General features: G+C 43.3%; 1 protein-coding gene across 1 annotated transcript in view; it reads right to left on the reverse strand.

Moving 5' to 3' along the window:
* Fras1 (Fraser extracellular matrix complex subunit 1) overlaps positions 1 to 12,067 on the reverse strand; it is a 419,545-nt gene that overhangs the window by 217,179 nt on the left and 190,299 nt on the right. Inside the window, exons 10-14 of the mRNA XM_041671543.1 lie at positions 11,575 to 11,664; positions 9,107 to 9,142; positions 7,591 to 7,738; positions 5,906 to 6,049; positions 4,567 to 4,701 (exon numbers count right to left, since the gene is read on the reverse strand). Coding sequence (XP_041527477.1) covers positions 4,567 to 4,701; positions 5,906 to 6,049; positions 7,591 to 7,738; positions 9,107 to 9,142; positions 11,575 to 11,664 — 553 coding nt within the window. The remainder of the gene's footprint in view (positions 1 to 4,566; positions 4,702 to 5,905; positions 6,050 to 7,590; positions 7,739 to 9,106; positions 9,143 to 11,574; positions 11,665 to 12,067) is intronic.

Consider the following 12,067-nt stretch of genomic DNA (forward strand, 5'->3'; position numbering starts at 1 on the left):
CATGTTTGAACCTAATCACAAGTAGTGACGATGGTCCTCTGAATTAGAACGGACCCACAGGATCATGCTTCAGTACTTGGTCTTCAGCTGGTGAAACTGTTCGGGAAGGATAAGGAGAAGTGGCCTTGGAGGAGGTGTGTCAGTAAGGGCTGGCTTTGCGGTTTCCAAAGCCATTTGCAGTGTTCTCTCTCTGCTTCCTGCTTGTGGATGGAGATGTAAGCTCTCAGCTACCACTCCAGGCACCTGCCACCATGCCTTCGCTCCAGCACTAGGAACTCTAGCCCGCTGAAACCATGAGTCCAGTGAAACAGTTTATGAATGGCTGCAGTCACAGTGTTTGTCAGAGCAGTAGAAAAGTTACTGAATCTGTGATACTGGCCTCTTTACCTTTCTTTCTTAGGGCATCTTTGGCTTCTATTAATTATTTTTTGTGTGGATCCTTCAGGGGTCTCACCAAGATAAAACAAAGGTGACTAAAGAGAGGGGTAGGAAAAGCAAGGAGGTGTGTTCTCAGGCCCTGGGGAGTTCAGCCTGGATCCAGACATAGAGGGGCAAGGCATTCAGCAGAGGGAAAGCACCCACACATGGAGAAGGCTTGACACCTGACTGCAAGTGACTAACAGATAGACTTTTGATCCCCCAAAATAAATCAGAACAGGAGAAGTAGCAAAAATCCAGTCCTGGGGCCTGAGGTATATGGAACCAATGAGGGTGGGATGCAGTGAGCAAGAGGCCCTGTTGAGCCGGGCGATGGTGGCGCACACCTTTAATCCCAGCACTCGGGAGGCAGAGGCAGGCGGATCTCTGTGAGTTCGAGACCAGCCTGGTCTACAGAGCGAGTTCCAGGACAGGCTCCAAAGCCACAGAGAAACCCTGTCTCAAAAAAAAAAAAAAGAGGCCCTGTTGAAGCAGATCAAGCTGGTGGCGAAGGATGCACAAAGGTTGACATAGAAACTTAAGGGCTCTTACTAAACGCAAGGATTGGCACTGACAAGGTGATTCCTCCATGGTCCTATCTGGTGGATAAAAGAGACAAGCAACACATCACTGGTGTTCAGTTTTTTAGGTTACTATACAAACTGGGCAGTGCTGAGTCTTGGTATAGCATGTCAATATAAATCATCAAACTTGAAACCTGAAGAAAGAAAGGAAATAAAATGGAGACTTCACATGCTGTCATCCACAATTATAGCATTATTTGGCTTAATCAAATCTGAAATGTAACAATACTGATATATGTTCAGATGTTTATAAGGCACAGTGTATATGGCTACATATCTCCAACCTCTTGAGGAAGGAAAAATGATTTTAAAAAAAAGAAAGAAAGAAAAAAGAGGAAAAGCCCTGTGGAAGAGATTCTCTGGCAGGACTTGGGGTCTTTCTTTGCTGTTTCATTCACCTGCCCACGGTCTCGTTTTTGAAGAGCTGTGTTTACTTGCTACTTGGCTTTGTCCCATATCTTTTATTCTGTCTATATGTAACATAGCGAGCACGAATATTAATCAGGAGATTTCTGTTAATTAGTTTCCCTGGCGGAATGCTCACTTTCTCTTGGTTTTGATGGGTCAATAAAGTGGAGAATTATCCCAGTCATAGCATAAATGACTCTGCCAAGAGAAATCAATTCAGGAAACCCTGCCGCTGTAAAATGGCAGGCATCTTTTTGAAAAGTTTAGCACATATTGGAAGAACATGATCTGGCTGTCAGACTTCCAAGGTCAATGGTGAAAAGTCAACACAAATGGCACAAGCATAAGTATTGCAGGAGAGAGAGAGAGAGAGAGAGAGAGAGAGAGAGAGAGAGAGAGAGAGAGAGCTTTTTGTGATGAGCATTTACATAGTCTCAATGCCAAGACAGTAATGGCAACTGGTCACAAATCTCACTTTAGCTTCTAAGATCACACCCTCCTCTTTTTTCCTTCCTCTTGCTCTGCCTTTTTTCTCCCTCTTATTTTATGCATAAAAATGCAACCAGCCTGAACTAAAGCAAATTGGTTTAATTCCCTGGAGGGAGCACGAACAAATTTTCCCAGCAACTTTCTACCAGAGGCGTTTGCACGAGGATTTGTGGATGGAATGTGAAGCAGGCAGTTATGTAAACCAGTAATCAAATGAAACATTACCTACTTCAAAATGCCCTAAACCAGTATGAGTACCACCAATTAAAACAGTGAGCGTGACAGGGGAAAATGACCAAAGAGAAGAAGGGAAAATGTGTAAGTGGCGTGTGTATGTGTTTATACGTATGTGAGTGTGCATGTTTATTTGTATGTATACATGTGTGAATGAGTGTTTGTGTGTGTGTGTTTGCATGTATATTTGTAAATGAGTGTATGTATCTGTTTGTACATATGTTTGTGTGAATGAATGTGTGTATAAGTGTGTATGTATGTTTATTTATGTGTGTGTATGTTATGAGGTGACGTAGGACCTTAACTTTCTTCAAGGGGACATGGGTCATAGATATGTTAGCAGGAGGTCTCTTTGATGTTAACAGGAGAAAGAAAGGGAATCTATTCAATAATTTAATCTAATTGAAATTTCAGCTGTTTCCCTAAATTGCCCAGTCATTAATACTTGTAAGGCTGTTTTCACGACCCACTTTGAGCCTGTTCTAAGACATCAGGTAAACAAAACATGATGAGATGTAAACACAAGAGGTTTGGACTTTGGTTTCAGCCTGGTTTTGTTTCCCTCTCTTTTATGGCTGAGACGTTAATGAAAACACTGGTCCTTCAAGAACGGTCCATTTCAAGAACATTTTATTTAACACTTGCACAACAAATGTGGCAGCCCTTCATGCTGGGGAAACAAAGATGGAGAAGATATGCTACTTGAACCACAAAAAGAACCCCTAGGCCAGAGTGCAGCTACCCTGTACTCCATGTTCCATAATGTGATTGGTTAGTTACTGAACAGGCCTTTGGCTCTCACATCACCATGGGTATGGATAGTTCTAGCCTTTCATTTGAATCATTTTCTCAGTTCCATGGATTTAGACTCTTCCCACGGGTTGGGAGAGAGGGAGCCAGCAGCCACTTCCACATAGCACCTGCAGAAGGCATGGGAGCTACTTTGTCCCACATAACTGATGAATGACACATATTTATTCTTCTTAACTCTTCTCCATGCTAACCAAGGGCATGGGGACCACACGGAAGATTCCAGCTGTGTCACAGAATGGCCCACCTTCCACTGTTCATCACATATTCACCCCTTCTCCCTAGAGTGGCAGGGGCAACAAGCACAGTCTCCTTTCTCCACCCCACCTTTCATATTAACCTGATACCACACACCTAGCTTTGGGGTCAAAGTACATGGGCGTATTTCCTTCCAAAGATGAACTTCATTCTCTGATCTCTGCATTTCTTTCTCAACTACCCTCTTTCCCCACTTCTGCATTTAAAAGAGTTTTAGAAACAAGTGTAGTGGTACACACTTATATTCTCAGCACTCAGGAGGCTGAGGCAGGCAGACTGAAATTATAAGGCCAGCTGGGGCTAAACAGTGAGATCTTGTCTCAAAAATAAATGAGTAAACAACCCAAAATTAACATAAAAAAATTGGCACATTTTAACTTACATTTATGATTCCAAACATTATTCAAAAATTGGTTAAGCATAAATAAATCGAATTATAGTGTGACTACTCTTCCCTCGAGAAGAGATTCCAGTACTAAGTATTTGAACTGTATCTTAAAGAAATCAGCTGCACACAGAAGAGGGTGAGCAGTGGTCTCACTTGAAACAGCCTGTTCTATAAGTCCCACAAAACCTAGAACTCCACAGAGCCGGCAACAATGCATTCATGTGTTCCCAGCTAATTAAAATATCCTCCCCTTGGCACCAGCTCTTAAAGTTTACAACATGAACATGACTCCATAAAGAAACAAATTAGCACCATATGAACGCCCGGGGAATGTCCTGGTCAGCTTTTGTCACATGTCCCAAGCTAGTTGAGGTAGAATTCCCCCCTGTATGATGTGAATATGTTTTATTACCATTGGTTAATAAAGAAGTTGCTTTGGCCTATGGCAGGGCGGAATATAGCAAGGCTAGAGTCATTTAGGAAAAGGGCACCTCTGTTGAAAAAAAAAAAAAACTATCCCTGCAAGATTGGTCAATGAGCAAGCCTCTGGCTGTATTATCTAGATTAATGATTGATGTAGGAAGGCCCAGGCCACTGTGGTTGTCGCCTTTTCTGCCCTGGGTTGGAAAAGAAAGCAGGCTGAGCAAACTATAAAGAGCAAGCTAGTAAGCAGCATGCCTCCATGGCTTTGGCTTCATTCACTTCCTGTCTCCACCTTGAGTTCCTGTCATGATGGACTGTGAGGACAAAGTATAAGTTGAAGTGAACATTCCTCTCCCACGAGTTGCTTTTGGGTGTGGTGTTTTATTACATCAATAGAAAACCCTAATTAAGGCAGGGGACAAACCCTAGATGAACCAAAGCACACCTCCTATTCGAGTAACTTGATCACAGCTGCTGTCAGCCTCCAGTTTATGACAGGCTGGGGCTGGGGCAGCTCTCTGTAGCACACCCACCTGGAGCCCAGCCAGCGTTTACCTGCACAGGAGTGGCGGTCTTGATAGAAGCCATCCCCACAGGTAGACACACACTGTCCCTGCTTCATCAGCAGAGGAGGCAGGCAAGATGAACACTCCAGTCCACTGGTGCACGCGGAGCACTGGGGCTGGCAGGCTTCCCCCAGACAAGGTGGAGAAGAAAAACAGGACCGGAGGTTAGCTGGAATATACCACTCCCAAGCTGACTCTCACAGACCCCAATCCTGAAGCTCTGGGTCATAAATAATTCTTTAGGCTAGATAGCTCATGCCAGGCACTGTGCCATGGTTTGTAGATGTGGACACTTTAATCTGCACAACAACACTACAGAGTAGGCATGATTAATCCCGATTTTACATATGAGAGACCAGCGCCAGAGATTAAATAACCTGCCCAAAGCCACCAGATACTGGCATTTGAAACCAGGCAGTCTGGCTCAAAAGCCTTGGTCTTTTCTACTCATCTAATAGTCTTTAATACCTTTATTATCCACCTTGTTTTCGAAGAAACACCCTTCAAAAAGAATAAAGACTATAAATCAAGAAAGAAAAAGAAAATAATTAAAATAATAGTGATGAAAGTAGCTAACCCTTAATAAGAATTGCCTGTCTCCTAGACACTCTACAACGCCCTTAACAATGTTCACACACTTAATCCTCATCACTACCTTCTGAGGGAACCAGGAAGTTAACTATTCACAGCCAGGCCATAAACCAGTAAATGGGTTTTTAACTTCACAAATCAGAGGTAAAGGTGGCAACAGGCTCTGACCTCAACCAAGCTGAGCTTTGCTAGGTACGATGCTCTCAGATGCACAAACATTCCGTAGTGCAGCTGAACTCATTCTGAATCCTCTGATAATTTCTACAGAGAAGCTCCATTAGTAGTTATCTGTGTGACATGTAACAAGACAACAAATTCTGTCTGGCCTACTGGATCCTTGAGGACAGAATTGGCAACTTCTAGTAAATGACTTTGAAGATCAACTTCAATTCGGAAACTTCCACTTTGGATTAACTGAGCATTGTAGTAAATGACAGCAAGCGTCTGGACGTTACCATCTATTAAGTCTTCTAAATGAAAGAAATCAGCGTGACTATTAGCAGTCATCTGGTACCCACATCCCCCACCTTCCATGAAATATTGGAGCATCTATAAGATGTCAAAAGAAAGAAATCTGAAGACAATGAGGCCAAGGTACCTATAAGTTGTTGTAACTTTTAGGTGGTTATTTCCCTGTATTGTGGTCTCTTCTGTAACAATACCGTCGCTCAGCTACAGAATAAACCCCACTGACAATCTCTTTAGCCCTATATAACCCTACCTCTGGGTTGCCATACCTAAACAGACACCGCCTGCTTGATAAAAGCCCAGCCCACAGCTGTGCACACATCGCCCGTTCTGCAGCAACTTTGTGGGATCCTGGCAGAGGTCACAGTGGTCTGGAGAGTGAGAGCAGGTCAAGCAGTCCGAGTGGCAATGAACTAAAACCAAGAACAAAGAAGGGAATTCAGTACAAAAGAGTCCACAGGACGCGAACATTATATGGAATAGGAGGGACAGAAAACATTAGACCCCGGGTGCAAAATGATCCCATAGAGCAACAACACACATCGACGTGAGATTCCATGACCTACGCTGTCTGAAACACCATCATCATCTTCTAGAGTCTCCAATCAACTATGTTGAAGGAATGGGCTCCTTCACGTTCTGCCTGCTGCACCGACTCTAGAGAATAACAGAACTACCTCCTAGTTATGGGACTCAGTCACCATAGCATCAAAGGGGCTTTTCTGAAGCCTGGTATGCATGGAGACTTCAGACATATAGCCCGTAAGTCCTAAAAATAGTGCATAGCAAACACTGCCAGTTTTCTTTTTCTTCAAAATCTTGAATCTTGTTCACACTCATCAGGAGTGGCATCCATCTCAGGGGAAATGGTCATCACAGGGCTGTTTGGGGGTTTTAAAGTTTTCAAGATCCTGATTTCTGTGAGTGTTATCATACATGGCATGCTAAATATTTGTTTTGCAAAGCCCAGAGAGCCACTTTGGCAAAGGCACCATAATTAAATATGAAGTTCCGCTCCTTTCCCCTGGATACAGTCTCCAGTGAAACTCTGATTAGCCAAAACAAGGTGCTGGTGTGAGCAGACGCCAGCGTGGAAACCTGTAGCTCAGAGACGGAAACGATTAATTAGGCAATACAAATGGGCAGAAAGCCACTCGTCTCTGAGAAGGGGCTGTGCAAGGGGAGACTCAGTGCTGAGCTGGGGCCATCACAGTGCCTGCCAATGACGACTAACCGGAACTAATTCAACCCCAGGTGACTAGACAGCACAACTGCAAGACATGTAGATAAAATTTTCTTTTGGAAGAAATTAATGAGTCTTGAAACTTTAAAACCTCATTTGAGAACTGCAAAAGGAGCCATCTGTTTCACAGTTCACCTTAAAAAAAATAAATGAGGCCGGGCAGTGGTGGCGCACGCCTGTAATCCCAGCACTCGGGAGGCAGAGGCAGGCGGATCTCTGTGAGTTCGAGGCCAGCCTGGTCTACAAGAGCTAGTTCCAGGACAGGCTCCAAAGCTACAGAGAAACCCTGTCTCGAAAAACCAAAAAAAAAAAAAAAAAAGAAAAAAGAAAAATAATAAATAAGAAAGAAAACATCTCTGGCAAATTTTGTAGAACTATTCTTATCTTTTCAGCAGCAGAAGTCAGATAGGCCTGGACTAGCACAAAACTTTTTTTTTTCAAGATAAAGAAGGCACCTTTAATAATTAAAAAATAAATAAACTAAGACATTGGAAGGGCCAATGACTTGCCCAAAGTTATATGGTTCCAACCAGATGAATTCTGTAAAGATTAATAATAAGAATAATTTGTCCAAAAAAAAAATAAGAAAACAACAAACTCCCAAACTTGAGCAACTAAACAGAAATGGGAAGAAAACCAAGAATATATCTGAATTTTCTTGACAGGAAAAAAAAAATCACCTCAGCAGGACTAAATGGCACATGAACCTACCTGGTGTGCAGTCCGGACAGCACCGTCCCTTCACCACCAGGGCAAGGGTGGCCACTGGACATGGCAGACAGGATGGCTCATAGCACATGACCTGAGCCTGCTGGCATTCACAGACCTTGCAAGGGCCTTCTTCCCACTTCTCCCCGTCCTGTGGGGGACAGTGGAGACAGTGACAGGGAACAGAGATTCGAAAGAGAAACTCCTGAGGCAGAACAACAAGCTTCCACAGGGGCCAGTAGAGGCATGCCATCAGCCCCTGCCCTCCCAACCATGCCATTGGACAAGAGGCATTTAACAAACACGGTGCTTCTCCTTTGTTTTTAATCGGGTTCTTTTAATGTGCTGCATCAATGGGAAGATTTTAAGCACACTCGGGAGATAAACTGTGAGGTACCTTTGGGCAAGCAGAATAGGTAAAAAGACTTTAAGATGTGTTTTTCAACACACTTCAGCCCTGAAGCCTAAACAAAACCCACCAGGGGGCATTACCATTGCCTGATGTACCTAGTGGTTACTGGCTCCATTAAACACAATCTCTATAATAGGAGTGAGAAGCTTGGTTCAAACCCTGCATTTCCTTAGTTACCACAGTCGGAATAACAAGAAAGTCATTGTATTCTCAAAATTAAAGCTTCCTCGCGTCCATTTTTGTGGGTTACACGTGAGCCAGGAGATCTCTCTACTTACAATAATCCCTTCTGGCCAAGCAAATTATGGTGATATGCACGAATAGTCTGACAGAGGATCTATTCTGAGGCTAGAAGTGATTTCCTTGACAATCCACTGACCCTGGAAATCGGAATGAGACCAAAGCCCCTTCGCAGGCTGCCCTGCATTGATCAGAGAGGAAAGATGAGAAAATAGGAGAGTAGATTGTAAAATAAAAGTCTTGATAAAATGCTTGCTGAGGTAACTAAGCTATCACTAGCCGTGAACTTGACGGTATTTATCAAAGCGAATGGAAAAATGTCAGACAACTGAAGCGCACCGTCATGAGAAGGAAGCGGTCATATTCGGCTTGGGTTCACAGACACTTATCCACTGAAGATGAGAAGCTTGCTGGCAGGAATAAACATGCACTGTGCCTTTAAGAGAAGACACAGAGCACCACGGAGCTAACAAACTAGAAAAGGAAAGCCCGGCTGCTTGAGGAATGACCCTTCACCATCTCAAGAAGCTCTTCTTTCAGGAAGGGACCATTCCCAGAGTTCCCTCAGAGAACAATCTATCTTGTATAGGCTGGAGAAAATCACCAGAAGAAGGGAAAGGATGTGTGTAGGTGCCCGTGGTTAGTGAAATGTAATTATCAATTATAGACAAATAAGCAAAAGAAAAGAGCCAAACTTAGTGTATAGAAATCTCGGATTCGTTAACACCATTAGTTTCCAACCATAGTACGATCAAACGTAGCTATGGAAAATGCTAAGACACCAAGACCCCCATGGTAAATTCATACAAGTCCTTACTTAAAACAATTCTGTAAGGATTTGTGCGTGAATTAAAAATCCATACTTACTGGAATATGCTTAACTTCACTTGCATTTGAAGACATCTAGAAAGAAAGAGAAATGTATTTATGATCCCATTAGAAACATCATTAGGACAATTTTTCCATTAGGAGCCATCCATTGCCACCAAGCGGCATGCAACTTTATTCATTTTATATGAATAGAAATAAAATCTGTCTACATGGAAAGCTTGGAAAGCATCTCAACTGGGGTGAGGACAATATGCTGACATATTGGCTGTTCTTATTCATTTGAACATGAGCACACAGGTTCAATTCCCCTCTGCATACAGGTTCTTCAAGGTGAAGAACTCTAAACCTGTAAGTGGAACGCTTGAATGTTTATGGTACCAGGACTACTATGGAGATTCATTTTTATTTCTAACACATAGTTTTCTTTAGTTCCATTCGGTTTAAATTACTTCCAAAAATGAGTTGGATGAACTGATATTATGAAAAGAAACACAAATTCAACATTTATAGAGAAGCATTAAGTTCCTAAATTCTTAGAATAAGGGTAAATAAATATCCCCATGAGACAAGTGATGACAGCATTCTAAAATTATCAGTGTTTTCAACTAAAGATTAGCAGCCGGCTGCTCTCAGTGCTTTGCACCTATGTCTGAATAGGCCAGGAGGGGAGTGTCATTTTTATCCTCACTATATAAGGAGAGTACGTATTCTGCTAAGGATCAGTGTGTGGCATAGGAGGCATCTTATCTTACAGCCTGCCTTGCTGACCTTACACTGTTACCTCTGAGACTATACAGAAGCATTGGAACATTGAAGGATGCAACTGAGAGCTGTCAGTTTACCGGCCGGAGCAATGACTCCCAATTCTTTCCAGTCTACTCTGATTGGCCAGTGAGACCACTGTGTTGATGATCAACGGATATATGTTTAAAAACACAACAAATCTGTCAACATCCCAAAAGCCATATGAAAAATATGAGCCTTAAAACCAGGGCAGGGCTGGAGAGACGACTCAGGTGGCAAAGTGTTTCCCACATAAGCATGAGGCCTTGAGTTTGAACCCCAGCACCCACGTAAAGAAGCTGAGTGGATCACATGCTTGCAATCCTAGCACTTTGTAGACAGAGACAAGCAGATCCCTGGAGCTCATTGGCCAGCCAGCCTAGCCTACTTGGTGAACTCCAGATGGTGAGAAACCCAAGGTGCGTGTCATCTGAGAAACGACACCCAAGACTGACTTCTGGTCCCACATGTCTGTGCATGCACGTGTGAATGTAAGGCAAATTGAAAAGGATCAAGGTAATCTCTTTCTTTGCCAAAGAAATAAATCTTTAGCAAGCGGAGTTTCACCCCACACTCAATCCATCAAAATCCTGCCATGTCTTTTACTTTTAGTGTACACTTGGGGAGTATTGGTGTGTGTGTGTGTGTGTGTGTGTGTGTGTGTGTGTGTGTGTGTGTGTACAGCACAGTATTCATGTGCAGGTCTGTGGAAAACTTTGGGCATTAGTCCAGGAACCTAACTCAGGTTGTCAGGCTTACACACCAAGCCCGTTTTACCCAGCGAACCATCTTGCTTTCACCAAATGCTGCCATTTCTATCTGAAAAGTGAATTTAGGGACTTGCCATTATTTAGTACATCATTAAACCAAGCTACTGACAACCTTCATTGAGAGCAGTTGTTCTCAACCTTCCTAACGCTGTGACCCTTTAATGCAGCTCCTCATGTTGTCCTGACCCCAATCACAAATTATTTTGTTGCTAATTCATGACTGTAATTTTGCAAGTGTATCATTTCACTGTTATGAATCATAATGTAAGTCCCGGATATCCAGGATTTCTGATAAGCTACTGCTATGAAAGGGATCATGACCCACAGGTTGAGAAGTGCTGATCTGGACAACTAAAAACATCTCCCAACACTGGCAGTCTGATCCTTTCCGAGTTAGATCATGACTGCAGAGCTTCAAGCTCTCAGGCACCTCCTAACTGTCTTGACTTGAGCCTTCTAGACTCCTACTAGCCCTCATCTCTTAGCTCTTCTCCCATGCCCTTTCTTCCAGACTTAACCAGTCCTGCAATTTCCTAACATGCCAAACAGGCACCTGCCTCTGTGCCTTTGCATTTGTGGTCTCTCCTGCTGGTCCATCCTCCAGATAGCCATGTGACTCTCACCTCCACCCCACCCTGATTAGATTTTTTGGCACAAAAGACTTCCCCACTCATCTTAGGGAGAAGAAACCATCGTTTACCACAGCTTAGCACCCCACTACTTTGTGTGTGTATGTGTGAGTGTCTGTCTGTCTGCATGTCTATTTTCTTATACTAGAAAGTACCTTCCACCATGAGAAAAGACACCATCTGCTGCTTTCAGTCCTCTATCCCCAATGCCTAGCACATTCTTTGTGTATATATAATAGTTTGCTGAATATAAAGATCTTCTTATTAAGTTAATTTTGATCTATTAATTTTAATAGTCTTATGTTATTAACCCGATACTCACAATTTCTGCCTTCTGTTCATAAACACAATAACCCTTCCTTGAAATGCATTCTGGGCAGCACTTTCCCTCTAAGTGAACTAATTCTTCACCCTGTAGGAATAAGAGTTGCAGCGGTACACATCAAATTAACATCTCCAGGTAGCAGGGCTAAATTGAGAAGCAGCTGGGTTCCTGACTGGAATGAGAAGCTCCACGTACTCCCGGCTTCAGCCCACCGCTTACTTGGGTGTGCCCCCTACCACAACCCCATCGCCTCCCACACCCTACACCCACCCCAGTTAGCTTCCTCTGGGACAGCTCCTCACATCCCAGGGTACTCTCCAAGGGCTTGTTCTCCCTCGTTCTGATGATATGGGCGTGTGTTCTGTTCTCCCATGCCATAACTACAGACCTACCCATGAGCAGGAGCTCACACGAGTAAGAAGAACAGTCAAGGCAACGTCATAGCACAGCAAAGATGAGTGGCAGAAGGAGCCCGCTATCTCGGATCTAT

Source organism: Microtus oregoni, unplaced genomic scaffold, assembly GCF_018167655.1.
Source record: "Microtus oregoni isolate MIOR12 unplaced genomic scaffold, Mior012 000021F_ref0000039, whole genome shotgun sequence".
Classification (NCBI taxonomy): domain Eukaryota; kingdom Metazoa; phylum Chordata; class Mammalia; order Rodentia; family Cricetidae; genus Microtus; species Microtus oregoni.